The sequence below is a fragment of the Salmo salar genome, chromosome ssa12 (assembly GCF_905237065.1).
Source record: "Salmo salar chromosome ssa12, Ssal_v3.1, whole genome shotgun sequence".
NCBI classification, from domain to species: Eukaryota; Metazoa; Chordata; class Actinopteri; order Salmoniformes; family Salmonidae; genus Salmo; species Salmo salar.
In genome coordinates this window covers 81,745,274-81,772,407 of record NC_059453.1, presented here as the reverse complement: position 1 = coordinate 81,772,407, position 27,134 = coordinate 81,745,274, and the positions used below count along the sequence as shown (strand labels likewise).

General features: G+C 40.6%; 1 protein-coding gene across 6 annotated transcripts in view; it reads right to left on the bottom strand.

The window, feature by feature from the left end:
• Positions 1-363: 363 nt before the first annotated feature.
• The window catches only part of LOC106565729 (neural cell adhesion molecule L1-like protein), an 87,516-nt gene continuing 60,745 nt past the window's right edge, over positions 364-27,134 (bottom strand). For 4 of the 6 annotated variants that reach the window (XM_014133154.2, XM_014133158.2, XM_014133155.2 and 1 more), the window contains 20 exons: positions 27,011-27,049; positions 26,689-26,800; positions 26,376-26,557; positions 25,928-26,059; positions 25,701-25,841; positions 24,645-24,756; positions 24,097-24,263; positions 23,747-23,912; positions 23,511-23,635; positions 22,210-22,302; positions 21,686-21,883; positions 21,412-21,482; positions 20,148-20,370; positions 19,340-19,455; positions 18,879-19,083; positions 18,610-18,732; positions 16,708-16,887; positions 3,785-3,916; positions 2,882-2,954; positions 364-1,594 (listed from right to left, as the gene is read on the bottom strand). In XM_014133154.2, the coding sequence (XP_013988629.2) occupies positions 1,387-1,594; positions 2,882-2,954; positions 3,785-3,916; positions 16,708-16,887; positions 18,610-18,732; positions 18,879-19,083; positions 19,340-19,455; positions 20,148-20,370; positions 21,412-21,482; positions 21,686-21,883; positions 22,210-22,302; positions 23,511-23,635; positions 23,747-23,912; positions 24,097-24,263; positions 24,645-24,756; positions 25,701-25,841; positions 25,928-26,059; positions 26,376-26,557; positions 26,689-26,800; positions 27,011-27,049 (2,798 nt within the window). In that variant the 3' untranslated portion in view covers positions 364-1,386. The remainder of the gene's footprint in view (positions 1,595-2,881; positions 2,955-3,784; positions 3,917-16,707; positions 16,888-18,609; positions 18,733-18,878; positions 19,084-19,339; positions 19,456-20,147; positions 20,371-21,411; positions 21,483-21,685; positions 21,884-22,209; positions 22,303-23,510; positions 23,636-23,746; positions 23,913-24,096; positions 24,264-24,644; positions 24,757-25,700; positions 25,842-25,927; positions 26,060-26,375; positions 26,558-26,688; positions 26,801-27,010; positions 27,050-27,134) is intronic. The other 2 variants (XM_014133159.2, XM_014133160.2) reach the window with 1 other exon arrangement.

Sequence of the window (27,134 nt, the reverse complement as noted above, 5' to 3'; positions counted from 1 at the left end):
CGTTTGTATGGGCTAATAGCAGTAACACCAAAAATCTTTTTTCATCCAAACATTTTTTTATATATATTCTTGATACTTCAAGAGGTCTTAAAATTCTAAATCAAATAGCTAAATGATCCTTGGTATGACCTTCCATGTAGCTTAGTATATGGTTCGCAACTTGAACTACCGTCTCCTTATACTTCTAGTTAGATAGCTAGCTAAGGAGTGGATTTGCTAATTTCACAATACGGCATGTTGTAATGACATTCCAAAGCTTTCTGCAGAAGCAGAGTTCATTACAAACCCCAAAACATCAATCATGTATATTTATGTTGAAGTATTCTTTCTGTATGCAGTTTAAAGACGGACAGTCAGTCTATAGCCAATGGTAATGAAAAGTTTAACAATTTAATAACATCAAAACATCCACAAAACATACAATAGCTATATTTGATGTATTTGTACAAAAATGCAATTGAAGGCGATCATCATGGTAACGTTTAGATTGACTTTCAAACAGGCTTACTATGATTACTTTTTTGGAGTTGAATGGCATTGTCTACAATGACATGCAAGTTGTAATGAGCAAGGCTGTTCTAAGAACATGGGAACAACATTAATGCTTTAATTGGTATTTTGATGAGCTAGAATAGATCAAGTGGTAACTCGGTTGATAATTGTCTGCATGTTATAGCGAGCTGGCACATAAAACCACTGAATCATAACCTCACTGTGGAAACAACAGAAGTACTTTCCTGTTAACAACTGAGAGTTCTCAGAGCCATTGCCTTAGATCTTTTGGCATTTCATGTGATATAGCTGAGGCATCCGTTTTGTATTGTTATTTTGTCATGTAACAAACCAGGAAATAAGTTGATGAACAGCCTTTGTACACATATTAAAATCATATTTAATGAATGCATTTCAAATTTAAAATGCCAATATTTGCTGCAACTGAAACAGGCTGACATCATCTGCTCACATACACGTGAGGTTTGCTAAATGATGACTGTGCATGAGAGATCTGGTAGTATAAGAAAAGGTTCAATGTGGACTGGAGATTTCTTTTTCTTCCTTTTTACATTTGAATAGATTACAAACAGTTGTTGCATTTGACAAAAAAATGCAAAAAGCCTCAAAGGTTTTCACTGATTTGCAGTAATATAAAACACTCCCACATACAATAATATATACATTTTGAAATTATGCATTCTGTTAGAGTTTGATAAAACAAACAGCTTTATAAAATGAAGATGGCAGTGCAGCTGACAATGACACATTACATTTGACATTGGATTGTGATTGGTACGGATTATGTCATCTACTTCCTTTATGTCCCCTCCCCTCCACCAGTCTAATGAAAGTGTTGTCCTAAGGATGGATGATGGACCGTTTTCCTTGCTCTCACGCTGTGCTCTGATTGGTGGTTCCTTTGACTTCCATGGACACCTTCTTTTCTTTGCGACCTGCGTACTCGCCGATGAAGGAGCCATCTTCGTTGAACTGGATATCCTCATCCCCATAGTCCACCAGGCTGTCCCCACTGTCCTCTGCTTTGATCTGTCCGCTCAGAGAGTGCTGGCTGCCCTTCAGTGGCTTCTCATCATTGTCACTGTGTCACAACATGACGGCACAAAGACAGGGGATTTCAAAACCACCTAATTTCACTCATGGCTTAACTCTATGGGCTTTATTGGTAAGGACAGGGACACAGGCAGGTTTGAACCCAAAGAGCTTAAATGAAGAGCTTCGGTGATTGGCAGCAATGTTTACCTCTGACTGACAGACGGATGAAAAATGATCAGATATGTGGACTAGTAAAGGACACTCCTGTCAAGTGTACTTAAACCCTACATGTACAGTATATCAATGTATATGACGATGAATGGGATAATTAAAAGAAGATGGGGTATTGATTTGGCTGTCAGGCTGATGCAGATGTTGACCGTGCACATGCTGCAGTCACAAGGTGCATTGTAACCCTGTCTGTACGGGGACAGATGCTCAGGCTGTAGCTTTCATTTAATTATTCAACAAGAGAGTGATCACATAAAGGGTTCATTGTATACTATAGACTAATGGTTTGGATTGGCATCATGATGCTCCTACATGGGAAATGATGGTGAAGTCAGGTGCTTCAGAGATCTGAGCATTTTTAGATTTTGGAGTAAAAATACAATAAATGTGCTTTCCCGTGGTCCGACATTGGGGGCCATATATTTTAGGGACCAGACGCAACACTCTACTTCACAACTTTACTGTGACCACATGATGAAAGATGTCTAGGCTACTTCTGATTCATAACTTCAAGTAAGGTTCTGAGTGTGAGACTACTGATTGGAGTGAAGTGTGGGTCTCTGAGTTGCACTCTTTGAGTGTGTTCTGAATTGGACCAGTGAAAGATTAATGAATTGAGCACAGATTTTACTGCCCCGGAGATGAGCTGCATTCAATTACACAGATTGGTTTTAGCCTCCTGCTGGGTTGTGTTGTGGCCAGGCAGCCTTCCTTCATTGAGTTCCATTCAGAAACAAATAGTAACATCTGAACAATGAGGCTGTTACTGCTAATGACCTGAGCTCTACCACCACACATCTACCTAATAACAATGCACAATATAGGTTGATACCACATCAACATCACTGATGTGTAAACAACAACGGGGGTATTTGTTGCTGTTTACCACATCACGTTTAGAATACATGTTACTCAGCCCATCACATGTCTTGAACAGGGATGTCTGTGAAGGTCTGTGTTAAGCTCATGCATGTAGGGTTTTCTTTTTAAATCAGGAGAAATGCAGAGATAGAATTATACAATGTGATACAATTCAAAACAAAGTTAATATATGAGCTGATATCTGAATTATTGATACATTGGTGGTTGGTGGAATGATTACCTGTATTCACAGAAGGTGTCATCATGGATACCCTGGGATTCTAGGTCTGGGTGAAGATCCTCTTTCTCCTTTACTGCTCGGAGAGAAATATCAATGTTTAGGGTACCTTGAGTACAGTACAACATTCAATAAACAATTTTATACCATGTTAAAGACAAAGTAATGTTCTGCTAAAACGCCTTACAAGTTCTCACACATTCCTGAGTACAACATACTAAGTGTTTGATGTCAGCAACATTTACAATATGAGTAACAACTGAATCCTAATTTCAAAAGGGAAAGCTAACTATCAGTGAACGTGCAGGAGGTAGTGTTTAATGAATGCAACATAGAACAAAGCCCTGGGATTTAGACTGTCTTTCTGATATGATAGACGACTAGCTGAGCTGAACCTGGCGCTCAATAAGTGTATAAAGATGAAAGGTACTGTAAATGACCCTCTATCCCCCACAGACAGGACTGACATTAAGATCCCCACCGCTGGCATGTGACCATAACATTTACATATCTTCTGTGCATTCTATGTTTTGTTATTCAAAATCTGCATATTTCAAATATGCTGTATTTATTTAAATGTTATAAATATAAATGCACATGCTCCCATTAATTTAAATTCCCATTATACTGTAAATATCAGCATTGAAATATTGAACAGTGGTGTGATGTATATTTCTACTACTAATAATATATCAGCTTAAATATGTCTATAATGGTGTCCAGAGTGATCATTTCTATTTGGTAATAAATACTCTAAATGGGAATATAATTATGCCTAGTGCAGTGATTAGTTAGCTTTCATAAGGTGCAATGTGTGTGTGTGTGTGTGTGTGTGTGTGTGTGTGTGTGTGTGTGTGTGTGTGTGTGTGTGTGTGTGTGTGTGTGTGTTTGCGTCTGAGTACCTACCGGAATATTTCCCTCCTTTATTTCTGTTGACAAAGCAGGCGATTAACACCATGAGTGTGAGGAGAGCCACGACACACATCAGTCCGATGAACCAGCCCTGGGTAGAGATTCCTCCATGGATGCTTGCCAGACCTGAGGAGAGGAGAAGAAACAACAACACTTTGACTTTGACTCTGCCTTTCATGAGGACACTTGATTGAATGTTTACATCGACAAAGTCTATTGGATGCAGAGGCAGCAGGTGACGTTGAAATGGAAATGTACCAATATTAATATTAAACAGCTAATCCCCTTGTCTAATTAATCAACTGAGGAGGCTGTTCAAATGGAATTCCTTTCACCAAGTCACTAAAAATATATAAAAAATCCTATTGACACAGAGAACCATACCTTGAGACATGTTCAAGGACATTGGTGCACCTGCATACTAAATAAAGCTTCAATTGGTTATGGTGATTATGTGTGTAGGGATTTGATTGGGGGGTGGGAGAGCTTATTCTTCTTTTCCAATAGCATCCCTGCTCACTTTAGCCCTGGTCCTGATTACATATTCAAAAATACTAGTATTATCAACCCAGTTGTTAGTCATAAGGCGCACAGTGTACACAGTCCCAAGCTCCAGCCCCTCAATCACGTGGAAAGTCTTAGAGGAGTTAACTGCCTCAGAGATATTCCAGTTACCTTTACCTAGGTGCACAATCAGGGAGGGTTAGTACTCATGAGGGGGGAAGGGTTAAAGGGTTATTTACAGAGCGTTTGATGAAATAACACAGGACACAATTTCTAGCATGTAACGTTAGTACTGTATAGAGATGTCTCAGATGTTACCAATACATTCAAAATCACCTGAAAAGTATATCGCTATAAAATATACTGCAAATGGACAGAGAAGTAATGTGCTTACGGTTGTTCATATATGCAACATAAGACTCTGAATCCGTTTGTTCGTTTCCTGGAATTCAACTGATGTTTGCAAAGTTGTCACTAACTGAGGAACTAATATTCAACAGGGCTGGGACTGACAGACAGATGAGGGAGGAAGAGGGGAGAAATGGCAGAACAGGGTTAGTAAAGGATTAAGGATAGTACAGATCTCATTCACACACAAAAAACATGGATCTAAACCTGGCCAGGTGTTGATGAAGTCAATCCATTTGCTGATGCACATACAGTGCAGTATATGTAGCCTAACATATGTGTCTCATGCTTAATACTACTGGAGGATATAGAATGAATGCTTATCAATAACTGGCACATTTCCTGAATCATTTATAATGAAATTGACAAAGGAAAAGGAAAGCCAAGGAAAGCCAGCAAAGCTGAATGGAAATCTGAAGAGAGTATGTATCCATTGAAACGTGCAGACTAAATGAACAATGCAAAACTCTGCTTATTGACTTTGCGTGTTCATTTTCTTAATACAACTGATTGCTATCGCTTTCAAATCACATAGATTGTGTCACATCCTGACCATGGTAAGCTGTTATTTTCTATGGTAGAGTAGGTCAGGGCGTGACAGGGGGGGTTATTCTATGTGTTCTATTTCTATGTTCTTAGGTTCTAGTTTTTGTATTTCTATGTTGGTTTGTTTGGGATGATCTCCAATTAGAGGCAGCTGGTCCTCGTTGTCTCTAATTGGAGATCATACTTAAGTAGGGGTTTTTCTTCCTGGGTTTTGTGGGTGATTATATTTTGTGTAGTGTTTGTTTCTCCTCTGCTTCACGGTTTGTTGTTTTGTCATTTCAGTTTATTTGTGTATTGCATAGTTTCACAGTGTTAATAAAATGTGGAACGACACACACGCTGCACCTTGGTCCTCTTCTTCCTACGACAGCCGTGACAGATTGTGCTTCTCTCTACAACAGTATACATTTCGATGGAAATGTTAAATATCAGGGGTGAGCAGAAGTCCCTGTGCCTCACTGCAGCTTAACTCATGTACACAGCGGTGCTGCATACGTTAGACAATAACAGACTAATAAAGTCTCTGAAGACTGACACTCCAGGAAATCAAAGAACCACTGCAGCTGGAGGGAGGGTGAGAATAATGCACCACTTCAAATTGCAAGTTTGAAAAGAAAGGTTGCACAGCTTTAGTATGACCGGTCAACGGCAAACAATCCCCTTCATCTCCCTCAGGCAAATATGCAAATCTTCGACTGTGTCTCCTGCTCAGGTGTTTGCTCAGGTGATAATTCAGAACACAAGGACACCTGTGTCTGGGCTGCCCATCCCTGTGAGCACAAATGACACACCATGGGTAAAGCTGGTGTATGACTCTGTAACTATGGTAATTCCCATCATTTGCTTAGTATGATTATTCTAAGTGACAAAAAATATCCCAGGGCTTGGCGTGTTTGTCATTGCACTGCTCAGCCTGGTATTAAAGACTGCAGAAAGCATCTGTTACCACAGCAGGGAGCGCAGCCCTGGCCCTGCCGCAACGCCTGCAAAATGGCTCTTCAAAGTCTGAGATTTTTTTTAAAGCTGAGCCCAGTACACTTAAATATTCTGATCTACAGCTATCAACAGTTTCCACTTATCCACTTATCTCAGTTTCCCCTAAATATCACCCTCTCTGTAAGAGCTCACACCTCCTGCTCCTCCTCCTCACTCGGCCTGACTAGGCCTACATTTCCTCCAGCTCAAATGTTGCTACTGTATGGACATTTGCTTGTCCAACAGCACTACAGTTGTTTACTCAGTTGAAGGTTAAATGGAAATGTCAGGTGACTGTTTGGTCAATATTCTGCTGTGTAAAGGAGGACTGGGGCCCAACAAATCAATTAGACATATTTGTCCTGTTTGAACTACACTCACACCTTCAGGTATGGAATATATTATTTATTTAACTAGGCAAGTCAGTTAAGAACAAATTCTTATTTACAATGACAGCCTAGGAACAGTGGGTTAACTGCCTTGTTCAGGGGCAGAACAACAGAGTTTTACCTTGTCAGCTCAGGGATTCAAACTAGCAACCTTTCAGTTACTGGCCCAATGCTCCAACCACTAGGCTACCTGCCGCCCCTTAAAAAACAGGACTGTCTCTTGATGAGTTTGTTGAGATGTTTGTGGGACTTTAACTCAACATCAATGCTTAAGCTAGTTTTTATTGATTGAAGTTAAGCACAAAATAGAGAAGAGTATTTTTATCATATGGTATCAGTAGAGTTTAGTGTGTTCACCACCGGTGGCTGGTGGCACCTTAATTGGGGAGGACGAGCTCATAGTAATGGTAGGAATGGAATAATTGAATGGTATGGTTTCCATGTGCTTGATGCCATTCCATTCACTCCATTCCATCATTTATTATGAGCCATCATCCCCTCACCAGCCTCCTGTGGTTTTCACCTATGGCTATCATTGCCATATTGAACACAATTGGTTGTATGAATACCTATGTTGGAACGGGTGAACTTGGCTGTGAGGGGGAGGCAGACTGGCCTGAAAAGGAAGACACTTGGAGATTATAGGAAATGTTTTGAGTCAGGGAGCGGGAGCTACTGCCTACTGACTAATAAAATTGTTAGTACGCTACAACTATGGGCATAGTGGACTGATATTAATTTCTAGTCTACAGATATGTCTCATATAACAACTAGTCTGGGTGGTTACTACTACAGAGTAAATTAAATCAAATCAAGCTTTATTTATACCGCACATTTCAGACAAGGAATGCAATGCAATGTATTTCACTGGAAAAAACGAATACAAAACAATAGAAACAAAGCTGAAATATTTACTACACAACAAACAAAAGAATGACAAAAACTGAATGACTAAAAAGCACTCTAAGGAAAAACAAACGTATGTGTTTTAAGATCTCTTTTAAATATATGTCCACAGTTTCGGCCCACCTCAGGTTCTCTGGCAGGCTATTCCAGAGCCTGGGGGCATAATAACTAAAGGTATCCTTTCCATGCCTCTTGTTCCTAGGCTTTGGGATAGTTAAAAGGCCAGTGCCAGAGGACCTGAGAGACCTACTGGGTACATAACTTAAAAGCATGTCTGACTTTTATTGGGGTGCGCAATCGTGGCTTGAGCAATGAATACCATCAAACAACTAGCAAATAAGGTCTAATGTGTGGTTAGAGGTGATCATTGATAATAATTTATACTACAGGAAGGGACTTTTCCTCTGATGAAACAAAGACGTCATCATTTGAACTTTTATTGACACTACAATATACAGCATATGCACGTCTGACAGCCTTCCTGTATGCTGTACCTAAAGCTTAATTTGATCCCTCTGTTTGTAATACGTGTGGCATTGAGCCTGATGTTGTTGGAACAAAAGTCAATATTAATTTACAGATTCACTAATGAGACTGGATTCATATGAATTTATAAACGGGATCCTCATTACCATTGTTACTGCAGAGAAAACCACAAACTGCAGAGTCTGTATTGGTCTACTAATGAACGGAGGCATCAGAGTGCTCAGTGCTGATGGCAAGGGCACGCAACAGAGAAGGGCAATTATTCACAGATGAGGGGAGTATCTGCATCATCTTAGTTCCTTATTTGTGTGAAATATTATGTGTCTTAATGGTTGCTGACATCAGACTTGTTTTCTAAACGCCTGCTTGACCTAGTCAACCATGCAGGCAACTGGGCTGCTGTCTCCAAGATTCACCTCCCACCTGTATATCAGCCCTTTATCCATATTCATGCACTCACAGCTAGTCTATGTTAAAGAAACAGCGTACAGTATAGCTTATAGAAATCATACTAACAGGTATATCAGAAGAATAGTCTGTCAGAAATGGAATGCGAGAGCTACAGTACTACTCAAGTATCCACCAAGGATATGATACAAATAATTAATGGATGACTCATGCAGAAATAAATCAATGTAGTTATTTCGCAGACAATTTACCTGCAGGCATGATTTACATCAGTGTTAGACTACAGAAGTTGCTTTGTACTGCACATAAACAGAAATCTACATACTGACAGTGGATATCGCTGTGGAAGCTGGTGAGGAGACGGAAAATAAAAAAGGAAAGCATTGCCAAGCAGATACATGTATGGAAAGTGGTTTTAGCTTCCACACCACACAGTGAATGTATCATTAAGAAGATGGATACCCACCTGACGGGCATACATTATTATCAATTGCATAAGTTAAAAGCCTTACGTACTTCAGCATAGCACAGCAAGAACATGTGCTGACACCAACTACAATATAAGCATGACAAAGATGCAAAATGTTTCCCTACATAAATGTGATGGGAGATCCAATCATGTAAATGAAGTAGATTACAACTCTGGGCCATCTCCGTCTCCTGAGTTTACAGGGTATATATTCAAAACAATATTACATTACATTAGTCACTTTACCCCTATCTATACTGTATGTACAGAATGTATTCACAGCCCTTGACATTTTCCACATTTTGTTGTGTTACATCCTGAATTTAAAATGCATTAAAAATAACATTTTTGTTACTGGCCTATACACCATACCCCATAACGTAAAAGAGGAAATACGTTTTTCTAAATGTTCAAAATGAATAAAAAATTCAAAGCTGAAATGTCTTGAGTCAATAAGTATTCACGAACCCCTTTATTATGCAAGCCTAAATAAGTTCAGGAGTAAAAATGTGCTTAACAAGTCAAATAATAAGGATGCTTTTGGGATAAGGGGCAGTATTTTCACGGCCGGATAAAAAACATACCCGATTTAATCTGGTTACTACTCCTGCCCAGAAACTACAATATGCATATAATTAGTAGATGTGGATAGAAAACACTCTACAGTTTCTAAAACTGTTTGAATGGTGTCTGTGAGTATAACAGAACTCATATGGCAGGCCAAAACCTGAGAAGATTCCATACAGGAAGTGCCCTGTCTGACAATTTGTTCTCCTTCTAGGGCATCTCTATCAAAAATACAGCATCTCTGCTGTAACGTGACATTTTCTAAGGCTTCCATTGGCTCTCAGAAGGCGCCAGAAAGCGGAATGACGTCTCTGCAGTCTCTGGGCGAAAAAAAGCAGACGTTTTTGTGAGTGGTCAGGCAGGGAACAATGACACTGGAGTGCGCATGCACGAGACGACTCCATGTTTTTCTTTCAGTCTATGAATGAATATAACGTGACCCGGTTGGAATATTATCGCTATTTTATGAGAAAAATAGCATAAAAATTGATTTTAACCTCTTAGGGCTAGGGGGCAGTATTTACACCGCCGGATAAAAAACATACCCGATTTAATCTGGTTACTACTCCTACCCAGTAACTAGAATATGCATATACTTATTAGATATGGATAGAAAACACCCTAAAGTTTCTAAAACTGTTTGAATGGTGTCTGTGAGTATAACAGAACTCATATGGCAGGCAAAAACCTGAGAGATTCCTTTACAGGAAGTGGCCTGTCTGACCATTTATTGGCTTTCTTTGACATCTCATTCCAAAACAAAGGATCTCTGCGGTAACGTGACACTTCCCACGGCTCCCATAGGCTCTCAGAGCCCGGGAAAAAGCTGAATGTCGTCATTCCAGCCCCAGGCTGAAACACATTATCGCCTTTGTCAAGTGGCCGATCAGGGGACAGTGGGCTTAGGCGCCCTGGTCTTTCTTTTTTTTCCTCTATTTACCGAAACGCAGATTCCCGGTCGGAATATTATCGTTTTTTTTACGAGATAAATTGCATAAAAATTGATTTTAAACAGCGGTTGACATGCTTCGAAGTACGGTAATGGAATATTTAGACATTTTTTGTCACGAAATGCGCCATGCTCGTAACCCTGATTTACCATTTCGGATAGTGTCTAGAACGCACGAACAAAACGGAGCTATTTGGATATAACTATGGATTATTTCGAACCAAAACAACATTTGTTGTTGAAGTAGAAGTCCTGGGAGTGCATTCTGACGAAGAACAGCAAAGGTAATCACATTTTTCTTATAGTAAATCTGAGTTTGGTGAGCACCAAACTTGGTGGGTGTCAAATGAGCTAGCCTGTGATGGCCGAGCTATCTACTCAGAATATTGCAAAATGTGCTTTCGCCGAAAAGCTATTTTAAAATCGGACACCGCGATTGCATAAAGGGGTTCTGTATCTATAATTCTTAAAATAATTGTTATGTTTTTTGTAAACATTTATCGTGAGTAATTTAGTAAATTCACCGGAAGTTTGCGGTGGGTATGATAGTTCTGAACATCACATGCTAATGTAAAAAGCTGTTTTTTTATATAAATATGAACTTGATTGAACAAAACATGCATGTATTGTATAACATAATGTCCTAGGAGTGTCATCTGATGAAGATCATCAAAGGTTAGTGCTGCATTTAGCAGTGGTTTTGGTTTTTGTGACATATATGCTTGCTTTGAAAATGGCTGTGTGATTTATTTTTGGCAGGGTACTATTCTTACATAATCTAGTGTTTTGCTTTCGCTGTAAAGCCTTTTTGAAATCGGACAATGTGGTTAGATTAACGAGAGTCTTTAAAATGGCGTAAAATAGTCATATGTTTGAGAAATTGAAGTTATAGCATTTTTAAGGTATTTGTATTTCGCGCCACGCTCTACCATTGGATATTGGTAAGGCGTTCTGCTAGCGGAACGTCTGTCCCTAACAGGTTAAAAAAGCAGACATTGAATATCCCTTTGAGCATGGTGAAGTTATTAATTACAATTTGGATGGTTTATCAATACACCCAGTCACTACAAAGATACAGACGTCCTTCCTAACTTAGTAGCCCGAAAGGAAGAAAACCGCTCAGGGATTTCACTATGAGGCCAATCGTAACTTTGGAGCAGTTACAGAGTTTAATGTCTGTGATAGGAAAAAACTGAGGATGGATGAACGACATTTTAGTTACTCCACAATAATAACCTAATTGACAGAGTGAAAAGAAGGATTCCTGAATACAAAATGTTCATTTTGGGGCAAATTCAATACAAAACATTACTGAGTACTAGGGTTGAATGGCGGGAACCCGGGTATAGAGATTTTCCCTCCAAAAACCACTCTCTTTTCCCGGGATAACCGAGGAACCGGTAAAATATTATAAATGGTTTATATGAACAGCATGGCTTGAAATGGAACTATTAAATGATGTGCAAAGTCTAAATCTGGCTTCTCTGCAGACTCTGCATGATTTGTCAACGCTCAGGGTGGGGACAGACAGCCCATGTCAGTATGGAGTGCAATTCACAATGCGTGTAGACCTATCATCTCATCATGGTAACTTTTTTTCTTGTGACAGGTAGGCCTACATTTGCTCCAGCATAGCCTATACTACAGTAATATAAAGACCGTATGCACTTACTGACCGAATGTAATTTACTGTACCCATAATCATCTGGCTTTCACCTTGTTTTTTAATTGTTCATGTCACATCTGCTCCTGCCACACCCCCTAGTGGACATCCGGTGTCTCCTTGACCTGCAGCCACTTCTCCAGTACACTCTCTCTCTCTCTCCCTCCCTTTCTGTTTGTTTGTGATTGTGTGGTTGGAGACAGGTGTGCTGGAGCCAGAGCGGATCCTCACCAGCTGCAATCCGTTCCATAATCAAGATCTCTACAAATACTCAGTCCTGCCACTTCCACTCTGCCAGATTGTAATCTCTGCTCAGTCAGTTTATGATTCTAGCTATTTATGATTATTCAAGACCCTGTTTCCCTGCCTGACGCTGTTTATCCTCTCACTGCAGTTTTGCCACTCTGGCTCCTGTCTCCTGTTCCACATCTCACCACCCTGCTACCCTGTTCTGGATTCACCACACCACCACTCCCTTGGATTCCCCTCCGGACCTGTTTACCCTGTTCCAACCCAGCTCACTCCAACCTCAGCCTCCACATCTAGTTTCCTACCACTCATCCGAGCTTCCCTCCATATCTCCCTGTGTTATAATAAATACCTTGGTTCATTCATCCCTGTTTCTTGGTCTGAGTCTGCTCTTGGGATCCCCTGTGCTGCTCCGCCTAACAGTAAAGTTTTGTCATTTTTTAATTTGCAGCTGCAGAATTTTATAATTGCCTATCACTTGAATATCATTGCTTTAAATCAGTGCACATGTGAGCACTCTCTCACAGTCTTCCTCTCTCTCCATTAACACCATTCAAATGGCATCCAAAATATATCAATCTAGAACAGGATTGTCTATAGCCTATATATAGATGTCCTAGCCTACCTCTTTCAGGTAATAAATTCAATGCAGTATTAGCCTTATATTTAGCTAATTTATGATGGATTATGCATTATAAGCTTCTAACGTATAGCCTCTGTCTCTTGCACAATACCCAAGCACCTTAAACTCTCTGGGCTAGGGGGCAGTATTTTCACGGCCTGATGAATAACATACCCAATTTAAACAGGTTACTACTCTGGCCCAGAAACTAGAATATGCATATTATTAGTAGATTTGGATAGAAAACACTTTGAGGTTTCTAAAACTGTTTGAATGGTGTCTGTGAGTATAACAGAACTCATATGGCAGGCAAAAACCTGAGAAAATTCCAAGCAGGAAGTGGAAAGTCTGAGAATTGTAGTTCTTCTTTTGAATCTCTATCGAAGCTACAGTGTCTGTGGGGTGACGTTGCACTTCCTAAGGCTTCCATTGGCTGTCTAAAGCCTTCAGAAAGTGGTTTGAGCATTTTCATGTCACTGGGCAGATAGGAGCTCAGTTACTGAGTGGTCTGCCTGGCAACAAAGGGATTGGATATGCCCGCGAGCGCACCCCTCCTTCTTTTTCTTCTTGAATGAATATGCTATTGTCCGGTTGGAATATTATCGCAATTTTATGTTAAAAATACCATAAAGATTGATTTTAAACAGCGTTTGACATGCTTCTAAGTACGGTAATGGAACATTTTGACTTTTCGTCTCTCGTTCCGAGCTCGCGCGATATGCCTTTGGATAAGTGATCTGTACGCACAAACAAAACGGAGGTATTTGTACATAAATATGGATTATTTCTTACAAAAACAACATTTCTTGTGGAAGTAGCAGTCCTGGGAGTGCATTCTGACGAAGATCAGCAAAGGTAAGAGAATATTTCTAATACTAATTCTGAGTTTAGGTTTCCCCGAACTTGGCGGGTGTCTGAATAGCTCACCGTGATGGCTGAGCTATGTACTCAGAATATTGAAAAATGTGCTTTCTCCGTAAAGCTATTTTAAAATCTGACACAGCGGTTGCATCCAGGTGTAGTCTATCTATAATTCTTAAAATAATTGTTATATATTTTGTCAACGTTTATGATGAGTATTTTTGTAAATTGATGTCCACATTCACCGGAAGTTTTGGTGGGAATACATTTTCTGAACATCACGCGCCAATGTAAAATGCTGTTTTTGGATATAAATATGAACTTTATCGAACAAAACATACATGTATTGTGTAACATAATGTCCTAGGAGTGTCATCTGATGAAGATCGTCAAAGGTTAGTGCTTCATTTAGCTGTGTTTTGGGTTTATTGACACATGTCCTTGCTTAGAAAATGGCTCTGTGATTATTTTTGTCTATGTACTCTCCTAACATAATCTAATGTTTTGCTTTCGCTGTAAAGCCTTTTTGAAATTGGACAATGTGGATAGATTATTATTTTTTGGGCTTGGGCTCATTAAATGTTGTTAATGTATTTAGGTAGCAACAGGTTTGAATTTTCATGCTGATCAAAGCTCTAATCAAATCCAGACATATTTATTTGCTTTATAATGCTTTTGATGACACTTCCGGTTTGGTGGGGACATTTGTAAAATACCAGGAAAATGTTCAACCCTACTGAGTACTACTCTCCATATTTTAAAGCATAGTGGTGGCTGCATCATGTTATGGGTATGCTTCTAATGGTTAAGGACTGGGGAGTTTTTCAGGATAAAAAAAGAAATAGAATGGAGCTAATCACAGGCAAGATCCTAGAGGAAAACCTGGTTCAGTCTGCTTTTCAGCAGACACTGGGAGATGAATTCATCTTTCAGCAGGACATTAACCTAAAACACAAGGCCAAATCTACACTGGAGATCCTCACCAAGCAGACAGTTAATGTTCCTGACTGCCCAAGTTACAGTTTTGACTTAAATCTACTAAAAAGGTATGGCAAGACCTGAAAATGGTTGTCTAGCAATAAAATGTAGAATAAGTCAAGGGGTATGAATACTTTCTGAAGGCAGTGCATCTACCTCAAACCCCTGCACATTGACTCGGTACTGGGACCCCGTGTATATAGCCAAGTTATCGTTACTTCATTGTGTATTTAATTTTTTTTACATTTTAGTGATTTAGCAGAGGCTCTTATCACTCTTATACTTTTACAGTAATGAATGCATACATTTCATTTCATGCATTTTTTTGTACTAGCCCCCCGTGGGAATCGAACCCACAACCCTGGCGTTGCACACACCATGCTCTACCAACTGAGCCACAGGGAAGGCTAATTACTCCTTGTGTTATTATTCTCTCTGCAATGTTGGGAAGGGCCCGTAAGTTAGCATTTCACTATTAGTCTATACCTGTTATTTACAAAGCACGTGACAAATAAAATATGATTTGATTTGACATTACTCCCACACACGGAGAAAGCATATTTATTTTGATTTCATACCATAATGGTGTTTTGTTTAGTAAATCAATCTAAACATGCATCATTGCATTTAATTAGTCCCAGAAGCCTGCTTACTGTGTTTGATTGAAAAGGATGCTATGTTTTGTTAACCATTTATATCAATTTACAAGCTCTTACTATTAGAGAGTACCCAAATCAATTATTACTATTGTTAGACAGAGGCTATGTGTGATGTGGCACCACAGTGCAGACCCTCCATTACACATTCAAGTGCACTTGCTTATTTTCATTAGATTCTAATCATCTTTGACTGGTGTCACCCCCTTATCTCCACTCCCAAAGACTCAGTTGAATTGAGCTTGGCCTGGTTCCGACAGAGTACATCTACCACTCCACTGAAGTAGAACTGACATAGAATTCACAAGATGAAAATGTTGTGTCATATGCATGAGCCAAACATTGCAATGGCAATCTACTTACCTTACCAATTCCTATATAATTATACAATACGATACAGAAAATGTGCATTTTCCCTTGCTGAAGGTAATTCTCTTTCCAGCCGATTTTTCATAGCTCGCTTTCTCCTTCAAATCAATAAGCATTTGCTCTTTTATGACAATGATGAATGAAACCCCTTCTCACACCCTTATGATATTGTTTACCCACAAACATTACTTAGATGGAGATATGAAAAGCCTGGCAGTTGGAGCCAATATCATATTCCCTGAAATTCAATGAGCTAATACATTACTGAAATGGCTTGGTCATCTACAGTGTACAGGCTTGGTCATTTACAGTGTACAGGCTTGGTCCTTTACAGAGTACAGGCTTGGTTATTTACGGTGTACAGGCTTGGTCATTTACGGTGTACAGGCTTAGTCATCTACAGTGTACAGGCTTGGTCATTTACGGTGTACAGGCTTGGTCATTTACAGTGTACAGGCTTGGTAATTTACGGTGAACAGGCTTGGTCATCTACAGTGTACAGGCTTGGTCATTTACGGTGTACAGGCTTGGTCATTTACAGTGTACAGGCTTGGTCATTTACAGAGTACAGGCTTGGTCATTTATGGTGTACAGGCTTGGTCATTTACAGTGTACAGGCTTGGTCATTTACAGAGTACAGGCTTGGTCATTTATGGTGTACAGGCTTGGTCATTTACAGTGTACAGGCTTGGTCATTTACAGAGTACAGGCTTGGTCATTTACAGAGTACAGGCTTGGTCATTTACGGTGTACAGGCTTGGTCATTTAAAGAGTACTGTACATCATCCCTCTAATACAAAGTCCTGCTACCACGTCTCGCTATTTCCCCCAACAATAGACCCATAACCCCCTTCCATTCTCAAAGGATTTCCTCCAGTATCCCCCTGCCACACCTCGGCCTGTGTGACTTACGTGCTTCAGGCGTGGTGGTGCTCTCCTTGCTGACCCGGGGCCCACAGCCCACCCTGGTGCAGGGGCGCAGGTAGAACTTGTATCTGCTGATGGCCTCCAGGTTCTGCAGGACCCACGTGGTGGTGTCAGGGTTGCTGATGTCCACAGTCTGCAGGACACCCACCTCCTCTGTGTCGTTGACTAAACACACACAGAGACTCGATTAAATGTGTCTTCATGTACTAATGGACACAAAGGATCTCTCTGATGCAGAAGGACAAAATAAGCATTTGATTGATCATTTGAAAAGGACACTCATAATATGTTGTGGGTTTGGTAGATATATGACCACATTGTGTGAGCATGTAATCATGGTTTGCATGTTTCATCACAATGTTGTTTTGAATGTTTGTTTTGGACTGATGGCCAACTGAGCATTCTAATCAATGTATTGTCAATGAGCGCTGATGAAGATTGAATCAAAAGTGCATTAGAGTGGCTTAGAAATACAATGCCATTCAAAAGGATGCAAATAATTACAAGGAAACCCTTTTTAATCATTTTGATGTTACCAGATTGACTTTAGATGCAGTATAACGTTAGCTAATTAGCTAAGACTGAGGGGAGGACAGTGGATTTTAGCTAGCTACTGTTAGCATTGCTAGCTATTCTTGACAAACTTTGCTAGCTAATGACAACATTTCCATCTGTTTAAAGTAAATTTGATGACATGATAATGCTGGCAAAGTTGTTTCCTACTGAACATTTGACTACTTTAGCAATGTCATCGTATTTCCAGGCACTATAGTGTAATTTAGACTAAACTGTCGTTAGCCTCCATCCAGAATGACTGGGCTTATCATGACTTTACGACACCACTATTCACAACAACGGCATGACATGTTAGTTGGTTGTTCCTTCCCTAGAGATGGAACCGGCCATTAATGTAACAGTGTAGGTCCTGTGAAACCTGTGAAATATTAAGTTAGCAAATAACCTCTAAGAAGCTTCCTCGGGTGCATTATCTTTACCATTAACATCACTTCCTTCAATGGTACTTCAAAAACCCCTCACTTCAAAAGAGTCCATCAGCTTTATCATGATGCACAATGAAAACGTCCCTTCTTCTGAAATACAACATGACACTTTTGACCCTCTTGTGCAGCGGAAAAATCAAAAACCATTAGGGAGAGCTACTTTGCAAAGCTGTCTTTGAAACGTTGTAATCAGCCTCATCATCGTTATTGTTTCAGGCCAGGGAGGGACACACACATGCACATTATTGTTGTCCTGTGACTGTTTAATCTGGACCGTTGGTTGTGACGAAGTCCCCGGTGGACAGGATGGGGTCAGTAACCAAGACCTTAAAAGGCTGTGACACGCTGGCCTTGGTCAGCACTGCTGGTGCCAGATCACAACACACCACACAGGTTACACCCTGACCAGATACTGACCCCTCTCTCACCTAGGGGGTCATTCTGGGTTATACTATCAATAAGTCACACTGGATATCCACTTCCATGCTTTCTGATGCCATCCAATAACAGACGTTTAACATTTAGCTGTATTCCACTCTCATTCTTTTCTCCTTGAGGGTATTTTTCATCTGAGTTTTTGTTCTCCATTTGATCATATTCTCATGCAACCACTTGTGAGATTTAAACCTGTGGATCTTCATGATCAAAGCTCTGCATGTATTTTCTCACATTTCTATAATAAGACAAACATTTCACATCAGCTGAAGGAGCTAAACTAGAGACTATCATTAACAAAGCATTAAAAAATGCACTGTAGCGCCACTCATAAGCACAGCAATATATCATGGTGGTAAGATCAAGGAGTTGCTAGACATATTGAATGAAGGGAGCCTGGTGCATGTCAGAGACTGCAGTTTAACAGGGAAGAGGAAAGATTTGTACATACTCAGCTGATACTCTAGCAGATATCCTGTAAGGACTCCGTTGGCCTCCAGAGGAGGTGCCCAGGTGAGAGTGACAGTGTGCTTCTGAACATCTGTGACCCTGAAAACTGGGTTTTTCTCTGGAACTGGGAAACAAACAAATATACAAGTAGTAAAAAGTATTAATGCGTAACACATTAAGCTTGTGTCCAGAGAGTTTATTTCCTTCTTCAGTTGCACAGTAGTGAATTAATATGTTCCATGGCACCACCCATCTCCCCTCCTGTCTTACCTCCCTCTGGGGTTTTGAAGTTGACGGCGTGGCTACCTGGCCCATTGCCTCGCCTGTTGAAGGTCATGACGATGAGGCTGTACTCAGAGAAGGGCGTGAGCCCTGGTACCATGGCATGGTTCCGGTCCCCCGGGTATGTCAGAGTGTGTTTGTCCCCGTGAGTCTTCTTTGAGTCCAGCAGACTACGCAGCCGCCACCAGTTTATCTGACACCGCCATGACAGAAGGACACACAGTGTTATGAATCTAACAGATCGTATGTGAGAAAAGAACAATAAATCATGAATGGGGAAGGCTAGAGTCTGGGTTCTAGTATTTCGCGCTAGTGGCCTGTGTAAGGTAACAGTGCGCTGCCAGCGTTAGGGAGACAACGTGGGGTGAGATGTCCAGGAGATCCAGCGAGGTCAGGGTCTCTCCCTTTAAACTGTGTCTGAAAGTTTCAGGGCTGTTTTAAAGAATTACCCTGTAGCCTCCCAGATGTCCATGCAGCTTGTCCTTGTGAACACGCGTCCAGCTGACCTTGACCAGCGAGTTGTTCATCACCTCCACCGCTACATCATCAGGAGCCGCAGAGGGGACTGCAGGGCCAAACACATTCCACATCACAGTCCATTCAGCCCGTATGTCACACTAAGTACTGTAAAGATCAACCCAACGTGAAATATAAGCTCAGCTTTATGGTGAATGATCCACCATAATATATGTTTAGTATTGGCTGGGTTGAGTATTTAGATGCTTCAAAGATATGCTTCTGTAAAATATGAATCTATAGATCAGTGACTGCATCTAACTAATGTGATATACCACTTTCACAAGGTAGGAACTAGTGTGGGGCTCACTGCTATTGCCTAAGCGATGATACCAGACAGTATGACAACAAAGTATTACGAAACCTCTATAGGAAGACAAAACATTCTTAACAAGGTTGAGGTGCTTTTTTTATCTATAACATTGTATTTGACCACCTGAGGTAACTTCCTGAGGGCAAGTCCAAAAGAAAGCTAAAGATGAAGATGGAAATATAAATAAATACAAACCAGCATGGAATTAAGTGGTTTATGACTTCTAAAATAGAGTTTTAGCTCAATAAAGCTACTACATGCATATCACACATTTCATCCTTTCAGAGAAAGGAGTCTATATTTTAAGGACTGTAGCCTACCATACACACAGCTGAATGGTACATACTGTACCATATTATCCTTGTACATTTCAATAGTATAATTAATGTGAAATACACATAGAAACTCTCTGTGTTTAAGTCACTCACAGTCTTCTCCAGAGTAGCCCATCACCACTTTGGGTTCAGGTCCCCATCCCTGGTGGTTCCTTGCCTGGATCCTGACCTCATATGGCACAAACGTGGGAGTGTCCTTCACCACAAAGGAGTGTCTCTTCACCACATGCTCCTGCCAGTCCTCCTCCACATGCTGTCTCTTATAACTCACCTTATATTCAAGGCCTGGCCCATTGTGTTCAATGGGGGACAATGGCTGCAAGAGCGGGGAAGGTAAGAATAACAGTAACACACAGATTATTACCATTTTATAGGAACTTCAACAATTAAGCAAGGATCTCTTTATATGTCTTTCTTCATCTAGGCTATTGCAGGATTATAATGACAAGCCCATACACTTGGATCCTAATCAGGCTTTGATAATATAAAATCAGTAAAATAATTAGACATTTGGCTGGGTGCTAGGTCCAGGCAGCTCTGAGCCATCCCTCTGATATAAAGAGCAGGCTTCACAGATTATAGAGAGATCTAGTGCTTTCCTCACAATTGCCTGACCATGATGGGAAATAGAATAAGACACTATTATCCACAAAAGTAAATCATTAACAATGAGAGAGCTCATCAATTCAGAAGCTACATTACTCTGCAGGAGCAGGAAGATAATAAGTGGGGGTGAGATTAATCTTTTTACAATAAAGCTGAATTTATTACTGTACATGTAAGAAATCTCCTCTCCTCTCTTTTCACTTTCTAATAAAAGCACCACAATGAGCAGCTTTGATAGCAATCCAATTCACCATCAAAAATAGCTCTTCTAAAGTTATAAATCAACAATATGAAATATCAACAGGATATTTGATATTTGATTTCTGAGGGATTCTTATTTATAATTGCATGTACACTCTTAGAAAAAAGGGTTCCAAAAGGGTTCTTCAGCTGTCCCTATAAGTATAGGAGAACCCTTTGTGGTTCCAGGTAGAACTATTTTGGGTTCCATGTAGTGTGTCTAACATTGAACTCAAAAGGGTTCTACTTGGAACAAAAACGGTTTTACTTCGAACCAAAAAGAGTTCTTCAAAGGGATCTTCTATGGTGACAGCTGAAGAACCCTTTTAGGTTCTAGATAGCACCTTTTTTTCTAAGAGTGTACACTATTCTAGCTTATTTTCTCTTTGAATGAAGAGAGTTTTTGATTTCCACAAAAATGTAACTCCTGTGAAATATTCAGTATTCAGAGAGGTGCATACGTATTCAGGGAAGGTACAGTATATTGAAGGAACCACATTCTGTTTCTTACCTCCCAGTTGATATCCATTTCATGTGGCAAATGACCTTCAATTTTGATATTTTCAGGGTTCTTGTCAGGGGCTGGTGAGAGAGAAGAAATATGGATTTTGGCAGAAATCTCCTGTGAAATGTGCACATAAGAGACCTTGGTATCAACAAGAGTGGAATCAATTATCTCAGATGATGAGTGTTTTAAAGTTCAACGAGCAGCGCAGGCAGCTCCGGTGGCCTGTACGGTGGTATGAAGGAGGAGGACAAGGCAACATGAGTGGAGGAATTCCTACCTGCGGGAGGGGTCTTGTATCTCTCTGTGGGCTCACTGGGGCGCCCTCTGCCCACTGTGTTGACTCCAGACACTCGGAAGCGATAGTCGACATGTCCGTAAAGTTTGAGGACTGCCGAGCCGTGATTTCCAGGAACTCTCTGAAGCTCTCTCCAGGTCCCCGGCTCCCACTGGCTCTCCTCATACTCAATAATGAACTCTGTTGACAGGGTGAGATACACAGACCAGTCCCCAATCTGCCCAAGCCCTTTGCCAAAGGGGCTGCTTACCTAACAGCCAGCTATGCAGCAAACTATTCAGATCCTGCACTGAGCAGGATACTTGCTCCAAAAGATTAAACTACTCATTTGTATTGGGATGTTGACATGGTGTTTTAAAGTACTAATTTCATTTTTCTTAGTAAATATGTGCCATGTTATTGTCAGTGTATACTGTATACTACAGGCTGAATGCTCCAACATGCATGCAGAACTGTGTAATGTGTTTGCTGTGTTTGCAGAGCCAGGTGGATGACCAGACTATTACCAGTGTTGTGGTCCTCCCCAGGGATCCATTTGAGCTTCACACTTCTGCCCTTGTGTTCAGATAGCACCAAGTTCTCAGGTGCATGTGGGATGTCTGAAAAACACCACCACCACAACAACAACATTGCTTTGATAACACACAAAGACATGGAATCCTATGGAGTGGAAAAGGACTGAGGAAAAACGTTTGAAGCAGAAACTGACCAATTGAAAAGAAAGTGAAAACTATGATGCAGTAACGTAGTTATTTGTTGGCAGGTCATAGACATTCAATGGCTGCGTTTCAAACTCATAAAAGACACACCCTCGTCCACTTACCCTCGCCTTATGCCCTTGGGGGAATCCCCCTCATCATCTTGTACATCAGTCCAAACGATTAGCCAAAACAAGGGAAGTTTGCAACGTAAGCCCCTCAGCCCTCGTTTTTGATCGAGTTTGCAAGTGTACTATTATGTTCACTTCGAGGCCTGAAACACCCCATAATTAAATTCGCGATGATTGTACATCCACTAAGAAAAGTCAGGCGAAACTTAAAACCTCAACGTCAATGTGGATAAGTTAACACACAAGTGTAAGTAAAAAGTAATGTAAAAAGGTTAGAAATTGTGCTACTCATGCACATGATGGCACAAACACATCTCGTAAAAGTAATGATGTTTTTGTTTGGTTAGCTTTTGGAAATTGTAGAAATAAAACATTTTCCTTCTTTATAAGTTCCAGCTAGGCAGGCAAATGTTAGTTAGCTAATTATTTTGGTAGCTATAATACGGTAGACGTATATTAATAATTATATAGTTAATATAAGTAGACATGCAATCATAATTGACTAGCGCATATATAGCACCCACAAGCTACCGGTGGCTGAAAACACAAACATCGCGGGATGAACGAGTGACGAATTTCTGGGCAAGAGCGGTCCATTATAAAAAATAATTTCTTCCTCCCTCGCCCCTGGTCCTGCAAGTGTACAGTATATTCGTCAGATGTCATGATACGTCATCAGAAGTGTCTACTCAATTTGAGGGCTGAGGGGATAAGGTGTGTCTTTTAAGTGTTTGGAATGCAGCCATTGTTTTTTGAAGAGGAATCAAACAATGTAAATGCATTTTACTGTAAATGCAGAGCCAAGGTCTGAATCTGAAGACATGTGTAATCATGTTCTGCTCTGAGTACTATGCCGTGGCACGCTTGGCTTCAACATACAGTATGGATCCATACAGTGACATGCATTTCTGTTGTGCTGGGGGTCATAGAGCCTTTAGGTCTGAGCAAGCTTTGATGTGTTTGACATAATTTGCTCACCCAGCACTATGAGTAGTGCAGAGGCAGTGTCCTGATCCATTGGAGTACTGGCCACACACTTGTACATGCCCTGGTCTCTGTGGCTGACGTTGACGATCTGCAGTATACCATCCTCTATGAAATATCTATCGGCAGAGAAAAAGAGAGACAACCTATTGATCTGTGCCATCTAAAAAGAAAGTGAACTTTCCGGCTAGGCTTATATATGTAACACCACAAGAAAGGCTTCATCTTACCCAGAATTCTCTGTGTGGTTTAGTGCTATCTCCATATCGTCTTTTTCCCACACAATCTCAAAGTCGCCACTGAATGAGTTGTCGTACACCGCCAGGCAGGAGAGCTGGGCTGTGGTTCCTATTAGGACCTGCAAGTCTTCCGGGGCCTGGAATATCTTTGTGGGATCTTGGATAGTTCAAACACACAACTGTACATGTAAAGGGTTATGTTTAGGACCCAATGTTTTCTGACTACGTGACTGAAGCAGGGAAAACTAGGTAAGACAGTTTTCAGGTCACATAGTCAGAAAAAACACATGGTCCTAGACTAGTGTGTTAAAAAAAATGCTGTCTTTTATTGAGTTGTATACCTTTAACATCCAGTAAGGCAGTGATAGCAGACGTCCCTTCAGTATTCTTGGTGTAACATGTGTATTGGCCCATGTCCTCTTTTTCCACATTATAGATCTCCAATGATCCATTCTGGTGAACTGTAAACCTTGGTCCCGCCACAGATCCTGTAGAATCCTCCTTGTTCCTGTAAAACATTCAAAGCAATCAATTAAAGTCTCCACTTGCGATTTAATTAAATTACAGAACAATGTTTTTGAGCACATCACAAGATAAAAATGTTTCATTAAAGTTTTTGTGTATGTGTAAGATGCTTTCTTTCTGTATATTTCCTCAATAAACAGTGGAGCACCAACCGATAAACTGATTCTGTACACAGGTGTTTCATAACTATCTGTTGACACGTTGATATCTACTGCTCTCTACTGGCCTCTGAGAGGACTGGTTGGAGCTGGACTAGCCTGGTATTGCCTGGGTGCCAATGATGACATCACATGACAGAAATAGCAGAATGAGCTGGATAAAGCCCATGCTGATCTGGGACCAGGGTTAGGGAGAGTATACTCACCAGGTAACAGCAGAGGGTGGAGAACTGAACACCTTGCAGTGCATCACTATAACCTTCCCCTCCACAGCTGAATACTTCAGACCTTCCTCTGTCAGGATCATAGGAGGCAGATCTGTGGGGAGAGACATCCCAGTGAGTGATTCAGTGTTTGGGATATGAATGAGATATGAAGGGATTTAAGTGTGGTCCTCCACTTGAACAGACTCCTTCTTCCAGTATTTGGCTATAAAGAGTTACTACTAAAGTCAATTAAAATTTGAGAGCCAAAATGTTGAGGTGAAAATCTTGTTATCCTTCTTTGTTAATTACCATTTATTTTAAAAGAATGGCTGGACTGTCAATGAAATTAGAAAACATGAAAACAAATAGAATAATGAGCGCTAAATTTTAAATAAATGTGTCTTATCATTTCTAGCCAAAACATTGTGTGTCTGTCTCACTCCACGGAAGCTGTGATTTTGCATCCAGAAACAGACCAGTGACAAACTCAAGACATTTCTGAAAAGGCAAAAAGAGCAAATAATTTCTTATCTGCTCTTATAAAAGCAGCACATGTTAGTGTTATGGCATTGAATTCTGAATTGACTGGAGAAATGGGTTAGCATATAAATGCCTGGTAGCAGGCGAAGTGAATCACAGGGGATGTGGGTGGGTAATCCGTATGGAGGACCATGGCGCTCAGACAGCCATTCCTTCACCATGGCCCAAGAGCTGCAGGGTAGAGCCCGTGCCAGAGCTGTCTCTCAAACCAGACACAACACCACTCACAGACCGTCTTCCACTGCCTAACGCCAATGTCTGGCAATTACAGAGAAACAGATGCTGCCCGTTCCATTGCCAAGCAACCAGTTGGATTCTTTACTGCACTTTCCTTGTCATACAATTTCATACTTAATGGGTAACTATAAATAGATGGGCGCATCTGGTTAAACAGAGTGATTAAGACTGAGATTTAGCAACTATTTATTTGTAACCAATAAAACATAAAGCCTCAGATGAAAGTAAAGGCTATTTTCAGAGGTGGAGATTAAAACCAGTGAAGCCCCATAAACTTACTCATGATCATGATATTGGCATTGGCTAGCAGGGTTCCATGTCTGTTGGAGGCCTCACATTGGTAGACGGCACTGTCAGTCGAGTTGGCTTTGTGCAAGACAATTTTTTCATCAAACTCTTTTCTGTTAGATGCTGGGACCTCTGCAATAAACAATGAAATCCATTAACTGTGCACCAATAGGCAGTCCTGGAGATGCATGTCTTGTTGAGGTACACTGAGAACATACCCTCAATAGGCTTTCCATTCACCATCCATTGGATGGTGGGCTGAGGAGTGCCCGTGGCGGAGCAATTGATGAGCACATCTGAGCCAATCATACTAAGCTGGCTCTCAGGCTCAGACACCCACTGAGGAGGCTCTGGAAAGACCAACATCAAAGACAGACATAAAACATCTGCAACCAGGGAGGGAACCAGGCCACAGTTTACACATCTCAATAAATGCATTTTTTTTTGTTTTACATGGATATCACAAAATACTTATTTGTGTTATCTTACCACCCAGAGACAGTTCTGAAATTGTGACTTTTTGATGCCCTCTTGAAAAGCAGTTTGTTCAATGTACCGTAGATGGCACTATTTCTCATGAAAATGAGTTACTATTATGAGGTACCTACAGTAAAACCTAAATGCAGTTTATGCTGTACAGCATATTTTTCAGATACACACACATACCTTCCACTGTTACGTCAAAGTAGTGGACGGCCATTCCGTGGATGTTCGTAGCCTTACACATGTACTTCCCATTGTCGTCTTCATCGACCTGGTCAATGCTCAGGAGTTTTCCATGGTTCTCTATTGTTACTCTGTCAGGCAGCCTGTGGTCTATCTTCAACCACTCAATCATGGGAGTTGGACTGAATGAAAGAAGAGGGGCAGTGAAATGTTGTATGAGCAGGTTGTTGTAATTGCTTTACATTCAGTGGCATGTACAGCAGATATCATGTTGAAGCATTCCTTGGTAAAATACAGAGGTAGGTCTACTTACAAGCCCTCTGCAATGCACTCCAGTAGTAGCTCGTCTCCTTTCACCAGCTGTGTCTCCGACTTGACACCAGAGGGCATCAGAAGACTTGGTTTTCTCTCCATGATTGAATTGGCTTTGAGAATGGAACAGAAACAATCAGTGTTTTTATGCTTAGTTAGTTAGTGAAACTGGTAAATACTAAAGTGATTTTTCAAAGAAGGCAATGAATGGGTCGCTTGAACTGCTAACCTACAATGCAGTCTTTGGATCCTCATATCACATTCTGGTATGGAAAAATGGAAGGGGTGTTTTAGACAGATATATGGTATGGAATGTAACTTACCATGACCTGGTCCGCTACTTGAGTCATTGTTTGAATTTTCTGAAATGAAGGTGGGTAACATATGAAAATGTACAAAGCATCCATAGAACAAAAGTGACACACAATGCAGTGGTTTAAATGAATG